This window comes from Salmo salar, chromosome ssa10, assembly GCF_905237065.1.
Source record: "Salmo salar chromosome ssa10, Ssal_v3.1, whole genome shotgun sequence".
In the NCBI taxonomy this organism is placed as follows: Eukaryota; Metazoa; Chordata; class Actinopteri; order Salmoniformes; family Salmonidae; genus Salmo; species Salmo salar.
The window spans coordinates 118,105,798-118,133,658 of NC_059451.1; the positions used below are offsets into that span (position 1 = coordinate 118,105,798).

Sequence of the window (27,861 nt, forward strand, 5' to 3'; positions counted from 1 at the left end):
ATTACCACTGGATTGGCTGGCTGCCTTGGAGCAAAGGGACTTGATCTAGCTAAAACCCTTTTGCTCTTTTGGGAGCAATGAAAGATCATCCATCTATGGAGCAAAGAGGGTGCCCTGAAGTACATCTTCTTCCTTTAAGCACAGGAGGCTCAAGCAATGAACTATTGAATCGCTGGATCGTTGATGCCTGAAAAAAAACACTGAGATACATTTTTGGAGGACTATTAATAAATCATTTTAATGAAGTGGACTAAATCAGGGTCACAGATTGTTTCGTGGTAGTCTTAAACAAATCTACTTTGAAAGAAAAGTGAACACCTCACACACATGGTTATGGGTCTTAAAGAAAGAAGACCCCTGTACCATGTCAGGTATAGATTTCAAATGTATTACATTTTGAGTTTGCATCACAATATTACACTTTATATACGTCACAGAAGACTGAAATATAACAAAAAAAATGTTTGACACAGAAACACCGGATTTACTGCATTTTTTTTTTTTAAGAATGTTTTTGATTTAATTATGAAATTATGAAAAATGTTAATGAAATTCCACCCATGAGGCCATTAGAGGGCGATATGGTCAGTTGACTGCAGCAACGGTCAAAATGTCGTCTCTTGTGACTCAAGGTGGAACAAGAGGGGAGAACTGTGTTGTTTGCAGTTGAAAGTCAAATTCCTGTTTCTTGATGAGGTGGAGAGACTCAAGACAAAGCACACATGTATTCAAGTACTCATGTGAAGGTCAATCCTCAGATCTGTCTATTATTATTATGTATGGGACGTCCACCTTTTTCTCTCCGCTCATATCAAACAGCCGGACCTGGAAGCCCTTTATTATACCAAGGGAGATTTTCCTCCTTGATTGAACTGATCTTCCCCTTTACTCCTGTAAATTAATTCAGCCGATATGTAACTTACACGTGTTATTTGGAATGAAGTGCCACTTCGTCACTGTGAATATTCATTTCCTATTGGATTATTGTCTTTACTCTATGAGTATAGACCTTTCCCTGTCCTGAAACGGTTCAAATGTTGAAAGTAAGAGTCCTAATTCAGGGCCCGAGCTAGCTAGGACCTGATCTTAGATCAACTCTGAGATGTGTTATATGAATACAGGCACCCTGACGTTCGCAATCTGTTTTTATCTTAGGCTATATGCCTGATTTACTGATAGGAACATGACGTAACATACATTTCTCCGAATTACATTGACCTCAACTGAAATTGAAGTTTAATTGAAATTAGAAAAATAGATGTTAGCTATTACCAGGTAGAAATAAAGTTGTATAATATAAGGAAGTTATCAAAAAGCACTGCCACCTCTAGAAGCCATGTAGATCTGTCAATCTAAACCTGGAGAGACACTACTGTTATCTTAACCTAAGCCTTTGTCTGAAGCTCCAGACATCCGTATTAAAGTTGCTTGTATCAATACCTTTGAAATGAGGTATATGGGTAAACAAAAAGCCATATCCCTCTTTTGTTCCATTTATCAAAAACAAGCAAGACCTTGGTACTAAAGTCACTGTGTTAAAAGAATAAATCATGCTGTACATTGTTAGTAAATGTTGTAAATATTTCTCTGTTTTGTCTTCACAAAACACCGTTATACCATAATTCCTCTGATTTCTAGGTTTAGATAGCAGTTGTGACACATAGGTAACACTTCACCTTAAGTGAACTTCATTTATGTAACTACAATGCTGTTTACTGCAGTTACATATGTCCACTGAGTGTACAAAACATTAGGAACACCTTCCTAATTGAGTTGCTCCTCCTTTTGGCAATTCATCGGGGCATGGAGTCTACAAGCTGTCGAAGCGTTCCATAAGGATGCTGGCTCATGTTGACTCTAATGCTTCCCACGGGTGTGTCAAGTTGGCTGGATGTCCTTTGGGTGGTGGATCGTTCTGTAACCTGTCTCCTCCCCTTCATTTACACGGATTGAAGTGGATTTAAAAGGTGACATCAGAGATGGATCGTAGCTTTCACCTGGATTCACCTGGTCAATCTATGTCATGGAAAGAGCAGGTGTTCCTAATGTTTTTTCCGTTCCGTGTATTAAGGCCAATTTAAAGTGAAGCGTTAACAACTCATAATATTTCTATCTGTTGATAAATGGACTTTGCATGCGGTCATTGCATAATTCAGTTGTATTCAATTAGGATGTATCCAAGGTTTGTGAATGACAACATGAGTGAGTGTCCCGGGGAAAATATAGAATAAATGGTACACGATAAGAATGATGATTTAAATGAATTATAGATAGATCTGGTTATGGACAAAATATACAGATTAGAAGGAGAAGAAACTACAAAAGAAAAAATCCAAAATCGTGCATTTTGGTGCAGTGGATAGAATACATCAATACTGTAAATACATAACTGTTCTATTAATAAAACACTTGATAAGGTCAAACCGAGTATTTTAACCTTTCTTTCTTTCTTACAACTGATGTTATTATGGTACTGATGTTACTGATGGTGCTGATGTTACTGATGGTGCTGATGTTATTATGTTATTATGTTATTATGGTGCTGATGTTATTATGTTATTATGTTACTGATGTTATTATGTTATTATGGTGCTGATGTTATTATGGTACTGATGTTACTGATGGTGCTGATGTTATTATGTTATTATGGTGCTGATGTTATTATGGTACTGATGGTGCTGATGTTATTATGGTGCTGATGTTATTATGGTACTGATGTTACTGATGGTGCTGATGTTATTATGTTATTATGGTGCTGATGTTATTATGGTACTGATGTTACTGATGGTGCTGATGTTATTATGTTATTATGGTGCTGATGTTACTGATGGTGCTGATGTTATTATGTTATTATGGTGCTGATGTTATTATGTTATTATGGTGCTGATGTTATTATGGTACTGATGGTGCTGATGTTATTATGGTGCTGATGTTATTATGGTACTGATGTTACTGATGGTGCTGATGTTATTATGTTATTATGGTGCTGATGTTATTATGGTACTGATGTTACTGATGGTGCTGATGTTATTATGTTATTATGGTGCTGATGTTACTGATGGTGCTGATGTTATTATGTTATTATGGTGCTGATGTTATTATGGTGCTGATGTTATTATGTTATTATGGTGCTGATGTTATTATGTTATTATGGTGCTGATGTTATTATGGTACTGATGTTACTGATGGTGCTGATGTTACTGATGGTGCTGATGTTATTATGTTATTATGTTACTGATGTTATTATGTTATTATGTTATTATGGTGCTGATGTTATTATGTTATTATGTTACTGATGTTATTATGTTATTATGTTATTATGGTGCTGATGTTATTATGGTACTGATGTTACTGATGGTGCTGATGTTATTATGTTATTATGGTGCTGATGTTATTATGGTACTGATGGTGCTGATGGTGCTGATGTTATTATGGTGCTGATGTTACTGATGGTGCTGATGTTATTATGTTATTATGGTGCTGATGTTATTATGGTGCTGATGTTATTATGGTGCTGATGTTATTATGTTATTATGTTATTATGTTACTGATGGTGCTGATGTTATTATGTTATTATGTTACTGATGGTGCTGATGTTATTATGTTATTATGGTGCTGATGTTATTATGGTGCTGATGTTATTATGTTATTATGTTATTATGTTACTGATGGTGCTGATGTTATTATGTTATTATGGTGCTGATGTTACTGATGGTGCTGATGTTACTGATGGTGCTGATGTTATTATGTTATTATGTTATTATGGTGCTGATGTTATTATGTTATTATGTTACTGATGTTATTATGTTATTATGGTGCTGATGTTATTATGGTACTGATGTTACTGATGGTGCTGATGTTATTATGTTATTATGGTGCTGATGTTATTATGGTACTGATGTTACTGATGGTGCTGATGTTATTATGTTATTATGGTGCTGATGTTATTATGGTACTGATGGTGCTGATGTTATTATGGTGCTGATGTTATTATGGTACTGATGTTACTGATGGTGCTGATGTTATTATGTTATTATGGTGCTGATGTTATTATGGTACTGATGTTACTGATGGTGCTGATGTTATTATGTTATTATGGTGCTGATGTTACTGATGGTGCTGATGTTATTATGTTATTATGGTGCTGATGTTATTATGGTGCTGATGTTATTATGTTATTATGGTGCTGATGTTATTATGTTATTATGGTGCTGATGTTATTATGGTACTGATGTTACTGATGGTGCTGATGTTACTGATGGTGCTGATGTTATTATGTTATTATGTTACTGATGTTATTATGTTATTATGTTATTATGGTGCTGATGTTATTATGTTATTATGTTACTGATGTTATTATGTTATTATGTTATTATGGTGCTGATGTTATTATGGTACTGATGTTACTGATGGTGCTGATGTTATTATGTTATTATGGTGCTGATGTTATTATGGTACTGATGGTGCTGATGGTGCTGATGTTATTATGGTGCTGATGTTACTGATGGTGCTGATGTTATTATGTTATTATGGTGCTGATGTTATTATGGTGCTGATGTTATTATGGTGCTGATGTTATTATGTTATTATGTTATTATGTTACTGATGGTGCTGATGTTATTATGTTATTATGTTACTGATGGTGCTGATGTTATTATGTTATTATGGTGCTGATGTTATTATGGTGCTGATGTTATTATGTTATTATGTTATTATGTTACTGATGGTGCTGATGTTATTATGTTATTATGGTGCTGATGTTATTATGGTGCTGATGTTATTATGGTGCTGATGTTACTGATGGTGCTGATGTTACTGATGGTGCTGATGTTATTATGTTATTATGGTGCTGATGTTATTATGTTATTATGGTGCTGATGTTACTGATGGTGCTGATGTTACTGATGGTGCTGATGTATTATGGTGCTGATGTTATTATGTTATTATGGTGCTGATGTTATTATGGTGCTGATGTTATTATGTTATTATGTTATTATGTTACTGATGGTGCTGATGTTATTATGTTATTATGGTGCTGATGTTATTATGGTGCTGATGTTATTATGTTATTATGTTATTATGTTATTATGGTGCTGATGTTATTATGGTGCTGATGTTACTGATGGTGCTGATGTTACTGATGGTGCTGATGTTATTATGTTATTATGGTGCTGATGTTATTATGTTATTATGGTGCTGATGTTACTGATGGTGCTGATGTTACTGATGGTGCTGATGTATTATGGTGCTGATGTTATTATGTTATTATGGTGCTGATGGTGCTGATGGTGCTGATGTATTATGGTGCTGATGTTATTATGGTACTGATGTTACTGATGGTGCTGATGTATTATGTTATTATGGTGCTGATGGTGCTGATGTTATTATGGTGCTGATGTTATTATGGTACTGATGTTACTGATGGTGCTGATGTTACTGATGGTGCTGATGTTATTATGGTGCTGATGTTATTATGGTACTGATGGTGCTGATGGTGCTGATGTTACTGATGGTGCTGATGTTACTGATGGTGCTGATGTTATTATGGTGCTGATGTTGCTGATGGTGCTGATGTTATTATGGTGCTGATGGTGCTGATGTTATTATGGTGCTGATGTTACTGATGGTGCTGATGTTATTATGGTACTGATGTTACTGATGGTGCTGATGTTGCTGATGGTGCTGATGGTATTATGGTGCTGATGGTGCTGATGTATTATGGTGCTGATGTTATTATGGTGCTGATGGTGCTGATGTTATTATGGTGCTGATGTTACTGATGATGCTGATGTTATTATGGTGCTGATGTTATTATGGTGCCGATGTTATTATGGTGTTGATGTTATTATGGTGCTGATGTTATTATGGTGCTGATGGTATTATGGTGCTAATGGTATTATGGTGCTGATGTTACTGATGGTGCTGATGGTATTATGGTGCTAATGGTATTATAGTGCTGATGGTGTTATGGTGCTGATGTTATTATGGTGCTGATGGTGCTGATGGTGCTGATGTTGCTGATGTTTTTATGGTGCTGATGGTGCTGATGGTATTATGGTGCTGGGCTTATGGTGCTGATGGTGCTATTGTTATTATGGTGCTGATGGATTTATGGTGCAGAGGTTATTATGGTGCTGATGGTGCTGATTTTATTATGGTGCTGATGGTATTATGGTTCTGATGGTGCTGATGGTGCTGATGTTACTGATGGTGCTGATGTTATTATGGTGCTGATGGCGCTGATGTTATTATGTTGCTGATGGTGCTGATGGTCCTGATGGTGCTGGTGTTATTATGGTGCTGATGGTGCTGATGGTATTATGGTGCTGATGGCGCTGATGTTATTATGGTGCTGATGGTGCTGATGGTCCTGATGGTGCTGATGCTATTATGGTGCTGATGGTATTATGGTGCTGATGGTGCTGATGTTATTATGGTGCTGATGTTGCTGATGGTGCTGATGGTGCTGATGTTATTATGGTGCTGATGTTGCTGGTGGTGCTGATGTTATTATGGTGCTGATGGTGCTGATGGTCCTGATGGTGCTGATGTTATTATGGTGCTGATGTTGCTGGTGGTGCTGATGTTATTATGGTGCTGATGGTGCTGATGGTCCTGATGGTGCTGATGTTATTATGGTGCTGATGTTGCTGGTGGTGCTGATGTTATTATGGTGCTGATGGTATTATGGTGCTGATGGTGCTGATGGTCCTGATGGTGCTGATGTTATTATGGTGCTGATGGTGCTGATGGTCCTGATGGTGCTGATGTTATTATGGTGCCGATGTTGCTGATGGTGCTGATGTTATTATGGTGCTGATGGTATTATGGTGCTGATGGTGCTGATGTTATTATGGTGCTGATGGTATTATGGTGCTGATGGTGCTGATGTTATTATGGTGCTGATGGTATTATGGTGCTGATGGTGCTGATGTTATTATGGTGCTGATGGTCCTGATGGTGCTGATGTTATTATGGTGCTGATGTTGCTGATGGTCCTGATGTTATTATGGTGCTGATATTATGATGGTCCTGATGGTGCTGATGTTATTATGGTGCTGATGTTGCTGATGGTACTGATGTTATTATGGTGCTGATGGTGCTGATGTTGCTGATGGTCCTGATGTTATTATGGTGCTGATGGTGCTGATGGTCCTGATGTTATTATGGTGCTGATGGTGCTGATGTTGCTGATGGTACTGATGTTATTATGGTGCTGATGTTATTATGGTGCTGATATTATTATGGTGCTGATGTTATTATGGTGCTGATATTATGATGGTCCTGATGTTATTATGGTGCTGATGTTGCTGATGGTACTGATGTTATTATGGTGCTGATGTTGCTGATGGTGCTGATGTTATTATGGTGCTGATGTTATTATGGTGCTGATGTTATTATGGTGCTGATGTTATTATGGTGCTGATGTTACTGATGGTGCTGATGTTACTGATGGTGCTGATGTTATTATGTTATTATGTTATTATGGTGCTGATGTTATTATGTTATTATGTTACTGATGTTATTATGTTATTATGGTGCTGATGTTATTATGGTACTGATGTTACTGATGGTGCTGATGTTATTATGTTATTATGGTGCTGATGTTATTATGGTACTGATGGTGCTGATGTTATTATGGTGCTGATGTTATTATGGTACTGATGTTACTGATGGTGCTGATGTTATTATGTTATTATGGTGCTGATGTTATTATGGTACTGATGTTACTGATGGTGCTGATGTTACTGATGGTGCTGATGTTATTATGTTATTATGTTACTGATGTTATTATGTTATTATGTTATTATGGTGCTGATGTTATTATGTTATTATGTTACTGATGTTATTATGTTATTATGTTATTATGGTGCTGATGTTATTATGGTACTGATGTTACTGATGGTGCTGATGTTATTATGTTATTATGGTGCTGATGTTATTATGGTACTGATGGTGCTGATGGTGCTGATGTTATTATGGTGCTGATGTTACTGATGGTGCTGATGTTATTATGTTATTATGGTGCTGATGTTATTATGGTGCTGATGTTATTATGGTGCTGATGTTATTATGTTATTATGTTATTATGTTACTGATGGTGCTGATGTTATTATGTTATTATGTTACTGATGGTGCTGATGTTATTATGTTATTATGGTGCTGATGTTATTATGGTGCTGATGTTATTATGTTATTATGTTATTATGTTACTGATGGTGCTGATGTTATTATGTTATTATGGTGCTGATGTTATTATGGTGCTGATGTTATTATGGTGCTGATGTTACTGATGGTGCTGATGTTACTGATGGTGCTGATGTTATTATGTTATTATGGTGCTGATGTTATTATGTTATTATGGTGCTGATGTTACTGATGGTGCTGATGTTACTGATGGTGCTGATGTATTATGGTGCTGATGTTATTATGTTATTATGGTGCTGATGTTATTATGGTGCTGATGTTATTATGTTATTATGTTATTATGTTACTGATGGTGCTGATGTTATTATGTTATTATGGTGCTGATGTTATTATGGTGCTGATGTTATTATGTTATTATGTTATTATGTTATTATGGTGCTGATGTTATTATGGTGCTGATGTTACTGATGGTGCTGATGTTACTGATGGTGCTGATGTTATTATGTTATTATGGTGCTGATGTTATTATGTTATTATGGTGCTGATGTTACTGATGGTGCTGATGTTACTGATGGTGCTGATGTATTATGGTGCTGATGTTATTATGTTATTATGGTGCTGATGGTGCTGATGGTGCTGATGTATTATGGTGCTGATGTTATTATGGTACTGATGTTACTGATGGTGCTGATGTATTATGTTATTATGGTGCTGATGGTGCTGATGTTATTATGGTGCTGATGTTATTATGGTACTGATGTTACTGATGGTGCTGATGTTACTGATGGTGCTGATGTTATTATGGTGCTGATGTTATTATGGTACTGATGGTGCTGATGGTGCTGATGTTACTGATGGTGCTGATGTTACTGATGGTGCTGATGTTATTATGGTGCTGATGTTGCTGATGGTGCTGATGTTATTATGGTGCTGATGGTGCTGATGTTATTATGGTGCTGATGTTACTGATGGTGCTGATGTTATTATGGTACTGATGTTACTGATGGTGCTGATGTTGCTGATGGTGCTGATGGTATTATGGTGCTGATGGTGCTGATGTATTATGGTGCTGATGTTATTATGGTGCTGATGGTGCTGATGTTATTATGGTGCTGATGTTACTGATGATGCTGATGTTATTATGGTGCTGATGTTATTATGGTGCTGATGTTATTATGGTGTTGATGTTATTATGGTGCTGATGTTATTATGGTGCTGATGGTATTATGGTGCTAATGGTATTATGGTGCTGATGTTACTGATGGTGCTGATGGTATTATGGTGCTAATGGTATTATAGTGCTGATGGTGTTATGGTGCTGATGTTATTATGGTGCTGATGGTGCTGATGGTGCTGATGTTGCTGATGTTTTTATGGTGCTGATGGTGCTGATGGTATTATGGTGCTGGGCTTATGGTGCTGATGGTGCTATTGTTATTATGGTGCTGATGGATTTATGGTGCAGAGGTTATTATGGTGCTGATGGTGCTGATTTTATTATGGTGCTGATGGTATTATGGTTCTGATGGTGCTGATGGTGCTGATGTTACTGATGGTGCTGATGTTATTATGGTGCTGATGGCGCTGATGTTATTATGTTGCTGATGGTGCTGATGGTCCTGATGGTGCTGGTGTTATTATGGTGCTGATGGTGCTGATGGTATTATGGTGCTGATGGCGCTGATGTTATTATGGTGCTGATGGTGCTGATGGTCCTGATGGTGCTGATGCTATTATGGTGCTGATGGTATTATGGTGCTGATGGTGCTGATGTTATTATGGTGCTGATGTTGCTGATGGTGCTGATGGTGCTGATGTTATTATGGTGCTGATGTTGCTGGTGGTGCTGATGTTATTATGGTGCTGATGGTGCTGATGGTCCTGATGGTGCTGATGTTATTATGGTGCTGATGTTGCTGGTGGTGCTGATGTTATTATGGTGCTGATGGTGCTGATGGTCCTGATGGTGCTGATGTTATTATGGTGCTGATGTTGCTGGTGGTGCTGATGTTATTATGGTGCTGATGGTATTATGGTGCTGATGGTGCTGATGGTCCTGATGGTGCTGATGTTATTATGGTGCTGATGGTGCTGATGGTCCTGATGGTGCTGATGTTATTATGGTGCCGATGTTGCTGATGGTGCTGATGTTATTATGGTGCTGATGGTATTATGGTGCTGATGGTGCTGATGTTATTATGGTGCTGATGGTATTATGGTGCTGATGGTGCTGATGTTATTATGGTGCTGATGGTATTATGGTGCTGATGGTGCTGATGGTCCTGATGGTGCTGATGTTATTATGGTGCTGATGTTGCTGATGGTCCTGATGTTATTATGGTGCTGATATTATGATGGTCCTGATGGTGCTGATGTTATTATGGTGCTGATGTTGCTGATGGTACTGATGTTATTATGGTGCTGATGGTGCTGATGTTGCTGATGGTCCTGATGTTATTATGGTGCTGATGGTGCTGATGGTCCTGATGTTATTATGGTGCTGATGGTGCTGATGTTGCTGATGGTACTGATGTTATTATGGTGCTGATGTTATTATGGTGCTGATATTATTATGGTGCTGATGTTATTATGGTGCTGATATTATGATGGTCCTGATGTTATTATGGTGCTGATGTTGCTGATGGTACTGATGTTATTATGGTGCTGATGTTGCTGATGGTGCTGATGTTATTATGGTGCTGATGTTATTATGGTGCTGATGTTATTATGGTGCTGATGTTATTATGGTGCTGATGTTATTATGGTGCTGATGTTATTATGGTGCTGATGGTGCTGATGTTATTATGGTGCTGATGTTATTATGGTGCTGATGTTATTATGGTGCTGATGGTGCTGATGTTATTATGGTGCTGATGTTATTATGGTGCTGATATTATGATGGTCCTGATGGTGCTGATGTTGCTGATGGTACTGATGTTATTATGGTGCTGATGGTGCTGATGTTATTATGGTGCTGATATTATGATGGTCCTGATGGTGCTGGTTCCATTGGTTGCAATGTAGAGGGACCACATTTAAAAAAAAGTTATTTTACACATATGTATTCATTCTAGAATATAGAACAAGATATTTAACATTTATTAATTCTAGAATATAAAACAAGTTATTTTACACATATGTATTAATTCTAGAACATAGAAACATTCCGGCTGTGAAGCCACCGTCAGTCTGTCATCACCCTTGGTTTGTTTTTTTAACTTAAGGTGCTGACACCCTGCTGTGAATTTGTTGACATTGGCAGGTGTGCCAAATGGCACAGTCTTCCCTATATAGTGCACCCTATTCCCTAAGTAGGGGCTAGGGTGCCATTTGAGAAGGAGTTCTAGTTAGACCCCAGGCTGTGAGACTTGGTCCAGTGACTCCCACTCTGTACAGGGTAATAATGAGGTCTCCTAGCCTGTCTCTCCAGGGGGGCTGGAGGGCGTGTGAGGGCCTGACAGACTCAGTGGTTGGTCCAGGGTGGAGAACCTACAGAGACAGGCCTAACTCTGATTATACACACACAGACACACTTGTATGCACATACACATGCTCGCCCACACACACACTCGCCCACACACACACACACATACGCATGGTTGCACACACACACACACACACACACACACACACACACACACACACACACACACACACACACACACACACACACACACACACACACACACACACACACACACACACACACACACACACACACACACACACACACACACACACAAATGGGGTGAAGGAAGGCTCTTCTGTTCTGAGCCAGTGAACCATGGAGATGTATAGTACTAGACAACAGAGCCTGTTTATTTTGGCCTACATTTGGTCTGGGTCTTGCAGCATAGCAGGGAAACACCCCAGTGTTCACTAAGGGCACGATTCTGACCTGAGGCGAATTAAATCATTATGGAGAGCACACCAAGCCGTAACGGTTTGGACCGACGCATGGCATAATACTTGGCCCGTGGTTAGTGCAGGCAATAGAACAGGGTATAGCCAACTATTGTACACTAATCTCCCTGTTATAATTCTATGTACACTAATCTTCCAACATTACCATGGGTTAAGTAACGGGTGGCAATTTTCAGAAAGGTTCAAACCACGGTTTTCTTTCTTTCGTGCTTAAAGGCTCTCTAAACTAGTTTTTTAAATGATTCTTAAATACTATCCTAAACCTGAAGAATAATCTACAAGATCACAGAATTTTTTAATCTACCAACGGAGATGGCTTTCTTTCTGAACACGTTCTATCCATATATTTAGATGGCTTTCTTTCTGAACACGTTCTATCCATATATTTAGATGGCTTTCTTTCTGAACACGTTCTATCCATATATTTAGATGGCTTTCTTTCTGAACACGTTCTATCCATATATTTCATTGAGTCTATGGACAAAAGTCTAACTTAAAGGTATAGCGTATTTAAAGGGATGGCTTAAGATAAATGGAATGAAACCCCTATTGATTGAAAACTCCACGAGAAAATCTGTTGGCCAGCAAGTGTGAGGGTTTCAAGCAGTCGAATTACATTTATTCAGTGCACAAGGGAACCACGTCTGTAAAGCCCTTTACTCACCTTCATAAGGGAAATCTGAATACTAACTACTGAGAAGTCCATAGGAAAGTCATGCATAAGAAAGGCGTAATTTCCTCAGTCTAAATCAGGCCCTAACTGCTGAGGATGAGTGATGTTGTTGACCTACCTGAGAACCAGCCTGGGACCAAACAAGGAGATGGATTACATCACACATGAGACACCCCATCTGAGACTGACCCCCAGTTTTGGCAAGAGATGAAGACTTTTTGATGTGTTATGATCATTTTAAATTACAATGCTTACTACCATTTAAAAGTGACCATCATATTCCAAGCACATGCCATAATGAAGATCAGACAGTTATCTGTAGTATGTCTAAGCTCGTGTCCATAACGATTGACATTTCCTCCTAAGATAGTAGAACTCTGTCCTGAACTGAGGGTTGACCACAGCGTAGGTTATGGGGTTACTGGCAGAGGTCATGCAGGCCACTGATACAGACAGGATATCCAGATTTTGAGCTGTCCCCATCTGAAAGGCAGAAATATGTAAAACAATGTGTATGCTGTATTAGAATTGTATAACCTCCTATAGTAATCTCTGTTCAGAATAGTACAATGATGTATTGAATAATTGAACACTCATAAATTGATAGATCAAAAGGGGATTTTGAATCCCAAGAGCTTTCAAATGTATTGTGTAATAAGCAGAGTTTGAATTACACCGTGGCATTTATTGGGTGCATGCGTGCACGTATTTCTTTGTGGGCCTAATAGTATTGTAATGAAACAGGCAGGGAGCAGATCTCGAACCCTCAACCTTCTAGCCCGAAGTCCAGCGTCCTATCGACTGTGCCCCCAGAACATGCTCAAGCGGCAGAGTCGATATCCGCGCTTGTAAACCCAGGGTCGTTTAACGGTAAAAATGAATTACCTTTTATTATCTGATTGTCAAAGAAATCACTGGGGGAAAAAGTATGCTACCTGTGCTTTTGTCCACTGCAAAATAATAATAAATAATTCCAGCATCCAAACAGTGCACTGCATGTGCACTTCTATTTGGTGAATGGAAATAGACAACTGTTCCAAAACACCAAAAAGTGTTCCTAACGACATTTTTCGATTGCCGTTGATTAGGCCTACATTAATTGATGCCTCTTGCTGACATGAAATTGGTTTGAAACTGTCTCAGGAAAAACTGAATTTTACTAGACTAAGCTACAATGTGTATTACCATGAACTTCAAAGATGCCTACCAATAACCAGTGACGTAGCCTAGTGTGGTTAACATTTTTTATTTTTATTTTAAATAGGTGGATAAACTCCGATTGCTGGTCGTGGTGAAAAAAGTAACGCTCCCTGTACTTTAAATACATTTTTTTTTTTAAAGGTGAGTAAACTGCTTTTACTTGCGTTTACCCTCCAATACCATTCTTTCCTTACATTAATTACATTTATGGCTGTGTTATTTGTCATTATTAAGCATTTAACAATATAATCAGAACAGTGAACTTAAGCAGGAAGCATGGATCTTGGGATATCTCGGGAAAGGCGTTGTAAATATAGCTATGCCTATGTAAAATATTATGATGTTTCGCCGTGAAAACTGTTTTCATGGGCACAATCGAATACTTCTAACTGAAAGATTCAACTATATATACTGTAGGGATACTGTCATTAACTTGTAGCCTATACTTGTTGGGTGGATTGGATGCGCATTGGTGTCTAACTGTAAACTAGTTGTCTAGTGATAATGTTGACCGTCATCAGCTGATCCAGGAAAGAAAACAAATATGGTTAGAAAATATTAAAGCTAAATAAATGGTCTACGGACAGCATGGAGAACAAATACCCGCGTGCACCTGAAAAACAAAGCAATGAGTGCTCTAAACAGCTGACTGACAAAAGCAACAATGATAAATCGACAGATACATCTAATTCATTGGAATAAAGGCCATTTTTTATCAAGGATGCATGGCAAACAAATTGGGAAAGTACAAAGGAAAATCTATGCGTTTTAGGGAGCTCAGCTGAGGCTGAAATTCAGCACTACTGAGTGGACAACGCCTATATAATTTCTATCATTCATGGACAGGGAGATGGTTAGTGCAGCCATGTAGAAATACATGGTTTAAATCATGATAGAGAGGTGGGGGTGTTCTTTTCATTTGAAATATTTTATTTTTCATATATTTTTTTTAAGAAATAGGAGAATGGTTCAATTAGCATTATTTAGAGCCCCCCCCCCCCTCTCCCCCCCAGAGGTGGACTTTTGTTGCATGTAGGGGAGTTAATGTTTCATTCAGGGGAGCAGAGCTCCCCGCTTGCGCTCCCATAATTCACACCCTGGTAGGAAGGCACAGCTCTACAGTCATGATGTTCCTCCATTTGATATTATGCAATTGATAGAAGCTATGGGTTGTATCTTTGATATAAAATATATATTTAAAAAAAAAACAGCATCTGATGAAAAGTTCACTGACAATGACCATCAGAAACATTTTTTTTTTTTTAACTTACCCTGAAATTCCTGTTTCTGTTGCAGAATACGTTGGCCAGCGTCATCACTATCAATGGCATCCAGAATATCAGAAAGGTGAGAATGATGTAACCAGAACGCTTCGCCAGTTTACTCTCCTTCTTTTTTTTGGCATGCTCTTTGTTGGCGAACGACGGCATCATACAGACGCCACCTTCAACCTCTAAGCTTTGCTCCGCAGCTGGAGTTTCTGGAACGGGGATTGCTGCTACAGTCTCCTCAACCTTGGTAGGTAATGGAGAAATACCATCTGCTTTGACATAATCATCACTATTAGAATTGGGATGGAGTGAACGGACATCCTTGTCTTGTTCCAAGTCTACCAACTTGAGCACCTTAGAACTGGGGTTATCCACCTGTGGCATGAATGAAACGCATGGTAGTTTCACCTTAGTGGCGAGTAGCTTAGATTTGCTACCCAGAGTCTTGGTTTCTGTCATGTTGTCCGAAGAGCCTTTCATGGCTCCTTGAGGGTTCTTTGTTGTCGTGTTCGTAAATCCAATTTCAGGGTCTTTTCTGGATAACTTTTTTTCAACAGGTAGTGCATGTTCTTGCTGAACAGTTTCCCCTTGCCTATTCTCTTTTTGGTCCGTTTCCCTTTTCTCCTCTATTTCGGTTTTCTCAGATTCCTCATGTTTTGTTTTCCCATCTTTATCATCCTCTTCCTGAACTTTATTTGTTGCTTCTTTCATGATGTCTTGTTTGGGTGCTGGAAAAGATCCTTTATCAAATATTTTTCGACCATGTGCTCTCACTATGATAAATATACGAGCATAGAATCCAATAATGACAGTGAAGCAGGTTGACCATAGCGGAAGTAATAAATAGAGTCCAAATGTGTCATAGGATAGTTGTACATTTACCTCCCATCCCCTGCACCTAACATAAACAGGTGAGTCCTTGACAAACGTAACACAAAAGGCCGCAACGAGAACACCCACCATCCAGGTCAAGGGGATCCACACCAGAATCCGTCTTCGGCGCTGGGTGATTTTGAAAGGGTGGGTGATTGCTTGATGTCTTTCCATGCTGATGCAGGCCAAGGTGAGCAACTGAATACAGCAGCAGAATGAGAAGGAGGCAACCTGGGTGTCACAGAGCATTTCCTCCAGACCTCCTCCTACGGGTCCCTTCAGAACGATGGTGAGGAGAATGGGACAGTCAATACAACAACGGAGGATGTCGATAACGGCGAGGTTGACCAGGAGCGCGTTGTTCCACGTTCTAAGAGACTTTTGACGGTACACTGCCCATGTGACAAACACATTCGCTGCAATGCCGACAAATGAGGTGAAGAATAATACTGCACAGTTTGCAACGGTAAATGAGATGTCAATGTACTCCTCCCAAACTGTGGCGTTCCCATATCCCCAGGAAATAGGCAGAGTTCTTGGATATAGTTCCATCATAAAAGGTTTGAGTTCCATTTTAGAAAAACTGTTCCGTCTCTCCATCCTTTTCAGAATCATTTATGAACAGGAGCCCACAGCTGCAACCTAAGCTTATTACCGGTATATGCAACAACATCTACTCCATACCCAAAGAATAATGAAGCACATCCTTCATAGCACTCCCTTAGCCAGTGTCATTATGACGGGGTTGTATTCATTAGGGCGTACCATAACATTTTGCAAAACATTGTGCAACGGAAAATGAAAATGAGGGTTCTAATTGGACAAGTTCAGGTAGTCCCTCGCTGTTTCAATCTGTTTTCTTATTTTTAGTGCCTGTTGAATATGACCTAGTTGACGCCCCGCTGTGTCCACTTGTGTTCATCGACACCCTGCATGGCTCACTGGTCTCCAGGGAATCCTCGCTGTGAGTCACATCTATTTGCACTTGGCTGTGTTTTATCCTCAATTGGGATTATAGTGAGGGTGGTGGGTTTAATTGGATATGTCTCTATGAAGTGTTTGAGAGCGACAGGCTGTATTGAAGACATGCTTATTACAATGGCACTGCTGACCTATTGGCAATACTGACCCAACCCTGCCTGTTAGGTGTTCTAAACCCGTACACAAAAACCTAGGAATGGTTCACTACTGTGTATAGTAGAGACAGAATGCAGGCTGAGCAAGAAGTGTCATGTATTGTTAGACCAATCGAAACAGCTATAGAAGTCTAAACCTGACCCTTTTATCATGAAAATACTCTTTAAGCTATTCATATGTTAGTGTTTTTACTAAAGAATTGACGTGTCTTAAATACATGTTTTATGATAGAAGACTGTTAGAGCTAGTTGTTAGACAGGCTGTTAGACAGGAAGCATGAGCAAGAGGTACCATCTATCTATTGTACTAGACTTTTAGACTGAAGACTGTACCTGACCCTACTATCATCAGTGGCCTATACTTACTCTACGGGGATACAGTCCTTTTATACATTTATCTGGACGTTTTTATTTTCATTTTCAAATCAAATCACATCAAACTTTATCACATGCTCCGAATACAACAAGTGTAGACTTTACAGTGAAATGCTGACTTACAAGCCCTTAACCAACAGTGCAGTTTAAGAAGAGTTAAGAAAATATTTAACAAGCAGACTAAAGTAAAAAATAATACAAAAAAGTAACACAATAAGAATAACAATAACGAGGCTATATACAGGAGGTACCGGTACTGAGTCAGTGTGCGGGGGTAGAGTGTCACAAGCGTCGATGAAAGGGGACCAAAGCGCATCGTGTTATAATAACAAACCGACAATCAACAGTTCTGTAAGGTTCTCAGACTATACAGAAAACAACCACCCACAACCCACAGGAAAAAACATGCTGCCTAAGTATGGCTTCCAATCAGAGACAACTAACGACACCTGCCTCTGATTGGAAATCATACTCGGCCACACAAAGAAAAACTAACATAGAAAATGAAAACTAGAACATATCCCCTGGAAACAAACAAACCCCAAAACACACAAAAACAACACCCCCTGCCACGCCCTGACCAACTACAATGACAAATTACCCTTTTTTACTGGTCAGGACGTGACATAGAGGTTAGTTGAGGTAATTTGTACATGTAGGTAGGGGCGAAGTGACTATGCATAGATAATAAACAGTGATAAACAGTGACAATGTATAATCCTTTCGTATTTCTACTAAAGAGTTGACATATAGCTACCTGCCTTTATTATGGAAGACTGTTACAGCCAGGTGGCTGACAGGGAGTATTCCTGAACCATCCAAAGAAATGAATGAAAGCCGAGCGTGTTATTTGATTACTACGTGACAATGTATAATCCTATTTGTAGAAAAGGATTAAGTGTGAAATACTCTTTGCTTGAACATTTCCCAGCTCATACAGGCTATGCCAGATCTAAATCTGGGATTAGATCAAGCCAGTGTATTATCCTCTCTGTTCTTTGATCAAAATGACTTACTGACATTTGAAGTCACCCATTGTATATTAATAAAGACACTGTGTTCTTCAGAGGCAGCTACAGAGAGGATGAGATGTTGGAATAGCATCTCTCATGGTTCAGTCCATTCATTCTTTTCCTACAGGAGTGTTTCTCAGTCCCGGTCCTGGTGATCCAAAGAGGTGCACATTTTTTGTTTCTGCCTTAGCACTACACATCTGATTCAAATGATCAAAGCTTAATGATGAATTGGGTAAAAACTAAAAATGTGCAACCTTTGGGTCACCAGGATCCAGGAATGAGAAAAGCTGCTCTCAGGACAATGACCTGGAGACTTACTTTGTTTGTTCATCCTGTTTATGTAGGCCAATGGGTTGTGTCTTCGAACTGAGTTGATCAGTGTGCACAAAAACACTTCACTTAACATATCACCCGCTCCTGAAAACATTTCCAGAAAAGTTTCTGTCTTGCCAAAGAAATGTACAAGAACAATCAATATTTGGTAGATTAGTTTTATTGAGTAATTGAGATCACTTGCATAAAATTAAAAATACATTCTGAACAAAATTAAGAAACCGTGTGTCTACCACACTCTCTCTCTCTCTCACACACACACACACACACACACACACACACACACACACACGCACACTCACACAGACACAAACATACACACTACGAAAACAGAATCAGCTTTGCATTACTCTAAAATGGATCTCAATAAATAATTTTCAAAGACAAATTTGCATCCCCCGTTTTCTGTAATTCTTTAAAAAAAATCTCCCATTGTTGTACTTTAGAGTCCTTGCGCCATTTCACTTTTTGAATGTACTGCAGACGAGGACTTGCTTGGTGACTGATTGATTGATTGATTGATTGATTGACATGGACTGGACTTTATTTAGGATGAGGCTGCAGCTTCTCTCTGTATCTCTTCAAATCCTAACTTCCACTTAAGTCAAATTCTCACTTAGTTATACATTAATGTCAATGGGACACTGGGTGAATATTCCACTCAAGTGGAAGTTAGGTTTCACCTGAGTGATGAGCTGTGATGGGGCTCGAATGGACCCAGACCACCGTGATACTTCTAGGCTCCCGTTTCTGTTTCCAGTAGAGGAGATAGAGGAGGAGATGAAGGAGATGGAGGAGATTGAAGAAGTGATGGAGGAGATGGAGGAGATGGAGGAGATTGAAGAAGAGATGGAAAAGATGGAGGAGATTGAAGAGGAGATGGAGGAGAGAGGAGATGAAGAGAGAGGAGATGAGGAGTTAGAGGAGAGATGGAGGAGTTGGAGGAGAGATGGAGGAGATGGAGGAGAGAGAGGAGATGAGGAGTTAGAGGAGAGATGGAGGAGTTAGAGGAGAGATGGAGGAGGGATGAGAGATGGACAAGAGAGGAGATGGAGGAGAGAGGAGATGGAGGAGAGAGATGGAGGAGAGAGATGGAGGATATGGAGGAGATTTAGGAGAGAGGAGATGGAGATAAAGGAGATGGAAGAGATGGAGGAGAGAGATCAGTCACAGAGGAAGCACCCTGCTTTGTGCACTGATCCCTTGTTTTTTTCTGCCCACCCTTCTGCCCACCGTGGTCCTCAGGGTCATGGAGCGCATGGGGACAGTGTCGGTGGCCGGGTCGTGGGGAATGTAGCGCCCACAGGAGAGGACTTCCAGAGTGGCATCACGGAACTACAGGGAGTACGAACACAAGTGTTAGCAAACCACGTACAGAATGTGTGGTAAAGAATGATAAATCGATTTGTACAATCTTCAAGACATCACCGATTGCAAGTCTCTATGGATGAGTGTCAACGAATAAGGGCTAGATTTAATTTCGGATTGAGCAGACACATGCAGCGTTTACCGTGAACGGTGTCTTCGCGAACACCTGAAAAATTGCCGATATGGATTAAATCTAGGCCTAAATAACCAAAAGGTAAGTGTGTATTCTAATTGAATTAAAAGCACAGGGAGCTGACATATAACAGTCCCCTTCGATAATCTACAGACTTAACTGATGTGTTCTCACTCTGGCTTTGCTCTGCCTCTCCTCCAGTACACACACCTGCTTGTTGCTTAGGAAGTAGATGATGGGGTTGTAGACGGGACTGGTCTTGGCGAAGTACATAGGCATGGTAGCCACCAGCGGAGGGATGTGGAGCTCTGGGTCCACCACAACCACCACGGACAGGGCTGTGTAGGGCAGCCAGCAAACAAAGAAGGCCCCGATCATGGCCAGCACTATCCTTACGGCCCGCTCGTTCTCCTGCAGACAGGGGCGACCGCCCTGCAACTCCGTACTACGGTTTAGCTGGAGGAGGAGGAAGAGGGGAAGGAAGAGGAAGACGATACCCCACGACCGACAGGATCCGTTTAAGCTTGCAGACACAGTACTCAGCGTCTAAACCCCTCTGACAGTCTCCAGTTATAGCAACAGTCCCTGTTACAGTCCCTTTATCCCAACTGGAAGAGGCTTTTGTACACTTGGTATATGGACAGAAATGGACTTAAATTGGTATGTCCCTCGGGGAGCTGAGTCTCTATATGTACCTGTCTCATGGAGGTGAGGACCTTGGTGTAACAGTAGATGATGATTGCGACAGGCAGGAGGAAGCAGAACAGCGTGTAAAGGATCAGGTAACTGTAGTTACTCCAGGACCTAGAGAGACATAACACATTATAAACCATGTTATAGGACATTATAAACAAGTTATAACACATTATAAACCATGTTATAGGACATTACAAACAAATTATAACATTATAAATCATGTTATAGGACATTAAACATGTCATAACACATTATAAACCATGTTATAGGACATTATAAACAAGTTATAACACATTATAAACCATGTTATAGGACATAACAAACAAATTATAACATTATAAATCATGTTATAGGACATTAAACATGTCATAACACTATAAACCATGTTATAGGACATTATAAACATGTCATAACACATTATAAACCATGTTATAGGACATTATAAACATGTCATAACACATTATAAACCATGCTATAGGACATTATAAACAAATCATACACTATAAACCATGTTACAGGACACTATAAAGGCTCATACATGCTTATTACAAGTTATAACACATTATACTGGCCTCTCCTCCCAGCCCAGAGAGCAGGAGGTCTGGACGCCCTCGGGTCCGTAGGAGCTCCAGCCTAGCAGTGGGGGCACGGCCCAGAACAAACAGAACAGCCAGACCCCCAGGAGCCCCTGAAAGCTCCGACGCACGTTCATCTTGAAGCCTGCCATGGGCTTACACACCACGTTGTAGCGCTCGTACGCCAGCAGTGTCAACGTGCACATAGACACCAGACCTGAGGGAGAGGAGACCGGGGGGGGGGGGGCAGTGTGTTCATAAAGTGTCTGAGAGTACGAGTGCTGATCGAGGATCAGATTCTGATCCTGTCCATGTAATGCTGTCCATTGTGATCTAAAAGGTAATCAAGATATGAACCCTGGCTCACAACCAGAAAGCCACAGATCTGAATCTGAATACCCCCCCCCCCCACCCAAAACCCAATCCAACACATTGAGTTAACTTGATCAAATTAGACTTGCATTTTCAACACTTTCAAGCTACAACAACAAAACATTGGCTTTTATTCAAAGTTTGAGTTCAGTTCACATGATTCAAAGACATCCTATAAAAAAAATAAAGTACTTTACCGAAATAGTTGACAGCAAATCCTTGAAAGATGCAAAACTCATCGCCGAGAAAGAATGAACCATGATAGTTGGTAATGGTGACTATCGACGAACCGCACAAGGCTATCATCAAGTCAGACATGGCTAAACTGAGGATGATCACATTCATTGGGTTGAGGAGAGTACGATTCTTCACCAACACCGTTATTACCAGAGTATTGTTAAAAACAGAGAAAATTGCATTGATGAACATAAGATAGGAGAGGATGCTGTAGCCTGCCCGTGGAAAAATCGTGGGTGCCACAGTACTAGATTTGTATCCCGGAGAAGTAGAGTTAAAAGTCGGGTCGAAGCTCCAAGGTGTGCCGGCGGCAGTGGTGCTGTCCATGGTGCTTAATTTAAAACGCACGCTCTCCACCATATGACCAAGAAACTACAGAAAGGGTTCTTTGCTGTCTGCATCCCATCCCAATCAAAGCCCAAACGTCATAGCTTGATCTTATTATGTCTGATCCTACTTAAATAGCTTCTGTATTCAGGATGTCTTAAATTTTTGATTAATTATCTGTCATTGAGAACATGCTGCCCAACACCAACTTAAAAACCATTTGGGAAATTGCTCCCTAACATGATTTGTACGATTATATTGATTAATCTGATCAGGATTTATTGAGAGTTCCGTATTTAAAAAGGTGCAAAGTGTAGGCCCAGAGACAGCCCTGCCTTTGTGTCAAAGTGAATTTTCTAAATTATTTTTAGCCAACTGGGTCAAGTCAATATACATTTACATTGAGAGACAAGAGGTTAGATAAAAGATATTTGCTTTCCTGACTTTTCTCTGGAGGCGAGGAAAGGGTGGATAACTGAAATCTATCCCTATATGGCATACACAAAAGTAGGCCTAGAAAAGAAAAACAGGAACAAGGTTAGGCCGTTGCCATCTTTAATTCACAATCAAATCAAAAACACACTCCCAAAGAAAAAAAATACAAATTACAAGATGGACATTTATGTAAACTATACAAGCTTTGGATAAAAGTTCTCTGAATGTGAGTTTTTCCAGCAAGACCACTTTTTCAACCATGGATAATCGATCTCAAAGAATAGATAATAGATTTAGAATATACAGATAATAGAATAGATTTCTCAAACATTCTGACCGTATCATGACAAGAAATGGAAGTTATTTTCTTGTTAGTTTCCCCCACAAAACTAATATAACTATTTTCTGAACATTTCAGTGCAAAGTCAATGATTTCAACACAATTTTATATTTAGATATAGATTAAAAGCAAGGTTTTTTTTAAAGCAGAATGTTTATGAAAACAAACAAACAAAAATATAGCCAAGCGACTGAAATACAGCAGAGAAATTACTGGACACAATGATACATACATTTGTCCATGAAATACAGCATATGCCCTCTTTTCTATAAAAAAAATAGGAACATTCTGTTGTAAACTGACTGTTCTATCAGTTGTGTCTATCAATGTGGTTTGTACCTTAATTACTAAGGACAGTTAATAACGATAAAACCTTTGTGAAAAGTATGATTTTAGGGTATCTAGTACCAGGGTAAATAGAGCCTGTTCTAAACATGACAGATATATCTACAGTGCAGTTATAGTGTGCAAAAGCTTAAGGCATTTCAGAGTGTGTCTTGAACATGTCAAAATGTCAAGATATTTACCTCACTAGTTTATATTCTTGTCTTTCTCTGTTCTTATTGGTTCTAAGACCACCATTGGTTAAAAGTCCCTTATAACCAACTGTTCCTTTGTTTACACAAACAGGTAACTTCCAAAACCATGGAAACATGGGAGGAAATGGAGGGATACAAAGTATATTGAAAGCAGGTGCTACCACACAGGTGTGGTTCCTGAGTTAATTAATCAATTAACATCCCATCATGTTTAGGGTCATGTACAGTTGAAGTCTGAAGTTTACATACACTTACGTTGGAGTCATTAAAACTCGTTTTTCAACCACTACACAAATTTCTTGTTAACAAACTATAGTTTTGGCAAGTCAAATAGGACATCTACTTTGTGAATGACACAAGTCATTTTTCCAACAATTGTTTACAGAGATTATTTCACTTATAATTCACTGTATCACAATTCCAGTGGGTCAGAAGTTTACATACACTAAGTTGACTGTGCCTTAAAACAGCTTGGAAAATTCCAGACAATGATGTCATGGCTTTAGGAGCTTCTGATAGGCTAATTGACATCATTTGAGTCAATTGGAGGGGTACCTGTAGATGTATTTCAAGGCCTACCTTCAAACTCAGTGCCTCTGCTTGACATCATGGGAAAATCTTTTTTTTTTGCCAAGACCTCAGAAAACAAATTGTAGACCTCCACAAGTCTGGTTCATTCTTGGGAGCAATTTCCAAACGCCTGAAGGTACCACGTTCATCTGTACAAACAATAGTGCGCAAGTATAAACACCATGGGACCACGCAGCCGTCATACCGCTCAGGAAGGAGACGCATTCTGTCTCCTAGAGATGAACGTACTTTGGTGCGAAAAGTGCAAATCAATCCCAGAACAACAGCAAAGGACCTTGTGAAGATGCTGGAGGAAACAGGTACAAAAGTATCTATATCCACAGTAAAACAAGTCCTATATGGACATAACCTGAAAGGCCGCTCAGCAAAGAAGAAGCCACTGCTCCAAAACCACCATAAAAAAGCCAGACTACGGTTTGCAACTGCACATGGGGACAAAGATCGTACTTTTTGGAGAAAAGTCCTCTGGTCTGATGAAACAAAAATAGAACTGTTTGGCCATAATGACCATCGTTATGTTGGGAGGAAAAAGGGGGAGGCTTGCAAGCCGAAGAACACCATCCCAACCGTGAAGCACGGGGGTGGCAGCATCATGTTGTGGGGGTGCTTTGCTGCAGGAGGGACTGGTGCACTTTACAAAATAGATGGTATCATGAGGTAGAAAAATTATGTGGATATATTGAAGCAACATCTCAAGACATCAGTCAGGAAGTTAAAGCTTGGTCGCAAATGGGTCTTCCAAATGGACAATGACCACAAGCATACTTCCAAAAGTTGTGGCAAAATGGCTTAAGGACAACAAAGTCAAGATATTGAAGTGGCCATCACAAAGCCCTGACCTCAATCCTATAGAAAATTTGTGTGCAGAACTGAAAAAATTGTGTGCGTGCAAGGAGGCCTACAAACCTGACTCAGTTACACCAGCTCTGTCAGGAGGAATGGGCCAAAATTCACCCAACTTATTGTGGGAAGCTTGTGGAAGGCTACCCGAAACGTTTGACCCAAGTTAAACAATTTAAAGGCAATGCTACCAAATACTAATTGAGTGTATGTAAACTAAGGACCCACTGGGAATGTGATGAAAGAAATAAAAGCTGAAATAAATCATTCTCTCTACTATCATTCTGACATTTCACATTCTTAAAATAAAGTGGTGATCCTAACTGACCTAAGACAGGGAATTTTTACTAGGATTAAATGTCAGGAATTGTGAAAAACTGAGTTTAAATGTATTTGGCTAAGGTGTATGTAAACTTACAACTTCAACTGTATATTGTTTGGATGAAAGTTTGCAGATCTGAGTAAATCGTTATTTGGTTCCATACTGTGTGTTTGTCAAGAACATTCAAGCAAACGTATTGTGTCGTGTCTGGTATAGCGTACTAAGGAAACGAACCGCTAGTTTTCAACCTAAAACAGAAACATTGCAGAAATATTTAAGAGTTCACCACTTACTGTTTTAAATTCAACCTACACATATAATAGTGAGATTATAAAAGCGGAGAAGATCATTATTGAAGTTATTGACAGCGTAAGATCAACATGGGATGAAGTCAGTGGAAAATAGAGACAGTAAGTCCAAGTTAGCAGAGTCCCGTACGCCATCTTCTACCCTTTACACCCTACTCAGCTGGCTTGTTTACATATATACTATAGTTCAAGTAACTATGCTGGGGATGACAGTATGCTTCAGGTCAGCATGATAGAGTGAAACAGGTATTTGAGAGCAGGTCAAGACAGAGTGACACAATGAACCCTTTCCCCCTCCCCTTCTCTACTCAGATCAGGTCTTGGACGGAGTGTCGCAGTGAAACCTGTCACCCTAGCCTCTCTAGTCTGAGTCAAGCCCGGGCAGGGTGTCACACTGAAACCCCCACCCTTTCTACTCTTCAGTTGTGGTTGTGTAGGGGTATGAAGGGCATCTTCAGGGCCCCGGCGCTGGTCTGCTCGGGCCAGAAGGGTGACTCGTGTTGCAGGGGCGTACGACGGGGGAAGAAGGTGTGATGGAAGTCATAGTTGAGCAGACAGCTGAGGGACGCCATGTAGATGTCAGCGAAACGAGACAGACGGCGGGAGAAGTAGGTGGGGTTGTGGTACGTCCGGAAGAGACTCCCAAACTGGCCGTTGAAGATATCCTTTGTCTGCGATCTGTTGTATGACGAAAGAAGTACAATATTGTTACTGAGTGAAAGTGCTTGTTTTGCATGTTAAGAGAAATATCTGTACAAAAAAAGAGAGAAAGAAAGTTGAACACTCTAATTATCCTCTCAAACATTTAATGGGTATAGCCACCTATAGGGAACTATGGGTAAGACTTTATTTGAAAGGAAGCTACATAAAGGAACTCAGAAAACATTCATTACCCAGACATAAAACCTTCCTATAGGAAATGATTATGTACTGCCTATGAGTGTCGGTTATGAATGTGTTACGAAGTCCTGATGTACTACAGGTGCCCTTCAAAGAAAGTGTTGCCAACATTTCTTAACAAAAATCAAATCTAATTTTATTGGTCACATACACGTGTTTAGCAGATGTTATTGCGGGTGTAGCAAAATGCTTGTGTTTCTAGCTCCGACAGTGTAGTAATATCTAACATAGCATATAACAACTAACAATATAGCATATAACAACTAACAATACAGCATATAACAACTCTTTTAACAAATAAGAGGATGCATCATAAATTAGATGAGATTCTTTCATAAGCTCTTCCCCAATCCCCCTGGTACCTCATGGCTTCTCTCTCTTCGATCCACTCCTGGACGACAGCTTGAGAAGCTGGATCTCTGTGGACCTGGAAGGGAGGGAGGAGAGAATGTATGCTGTACATACTGAGACTACATGTCTGTGGTGCTGGGAAGGAGAGAGGAGAGAATGTATGCTGTACATACTGAGACTACATGTCTGTGGTGCTGGGAAGGAGGGAGGAGAGAATGTATGCTGTACATACTGAGAATACATGTCTGTGGTGCTGGGAAGGAGGGAGGAGAGAATGTATGCTGTACATACTGAGAATACATGTCTGTGGTGCTGGGAAGGAGGGAGGAGAGAACGTATGCTGTACATACTGAGAATACATGTCTGTGGTGCTGGGAAGGAGGGAGCAGAGTAGACACTCTTTAGGTTCATAGCTGTAGACATAGAGCTACCAGACAGACAGACAGACAGACAGACAGACAGGCAGACAGGCAGACAGGGAGACAGGGAGACAGGGAGACAGACAGGCACACACCACGACCTCCCCCCACCTACCTCCCCCCACTCCCCCCACCCCACCTCCCCCCCACTCCCCCCAT

General features: G+C 39.9%; 2 protein-coding genes across 3 annotated transcripts in view; both read right to left on the reverse strand.

The window, feature by feature from the left end:
- Window positions 1-13,072: 13,072 nt before the first annotated feature.
- Window positions 13,073-22,866, reverse strand: LOC106561711 (pinopsin-like). Its single transcript, XM_045688761.1, has 9 exons — window positions 22,291-22,866; window positions 21,719-21,938; window positions 21,146-21,254; window positions 20,661-20,906; window positions 20,171-20,284; window positions 19,633-19,699; window positions 16,177-16,505; window positions 15,217-15,459; window positions 13,073-13,228 (listed from the first exon to the last, which is right to left on the reverse strand). Exons 1-9 carry the CDS (start codon window positions 22,688-22,690, stop codon window positions 13,073-13,075), a joined length of 1,884 nt encoding a protein of 627 aa, XP_045544717.1. The 5' UTR covers window positions 22,691-22,866.
- Window positions 22,867-25,626: 2,760 nt separating this feature from the next.
- LOC106561707 (5'-nucleotidase domain-containing protein 3) overlaps window positions 25,627-27,861 on the reverse strand; it is a 36,901-nt gene continuing 34,666 nt past the window's right edge. Inside the window, exons 12-13 of one of the 2 annotated variants that reach the window (XM_045688498.1) lie at window positions 27,295-27,359; window positions 25,627-26,710 (exon numbers count right to left, since the gene is read on the reverse strand). In XM_045688498.1, the coding sequence (XP_045544454.1) occupies window positions 26,452-26,710; window positions 27,295-27,359 (324 nt within the window). In that variant the 3' untranslated portion in view covers window positions 25,627-26,451. The remainder of the gene's footprint in view (window positions 26,711-27,294; window positions 27,360-27,861) is intronic. The other variant, XM_045688497.1, reaches the window with a different exon arrangement.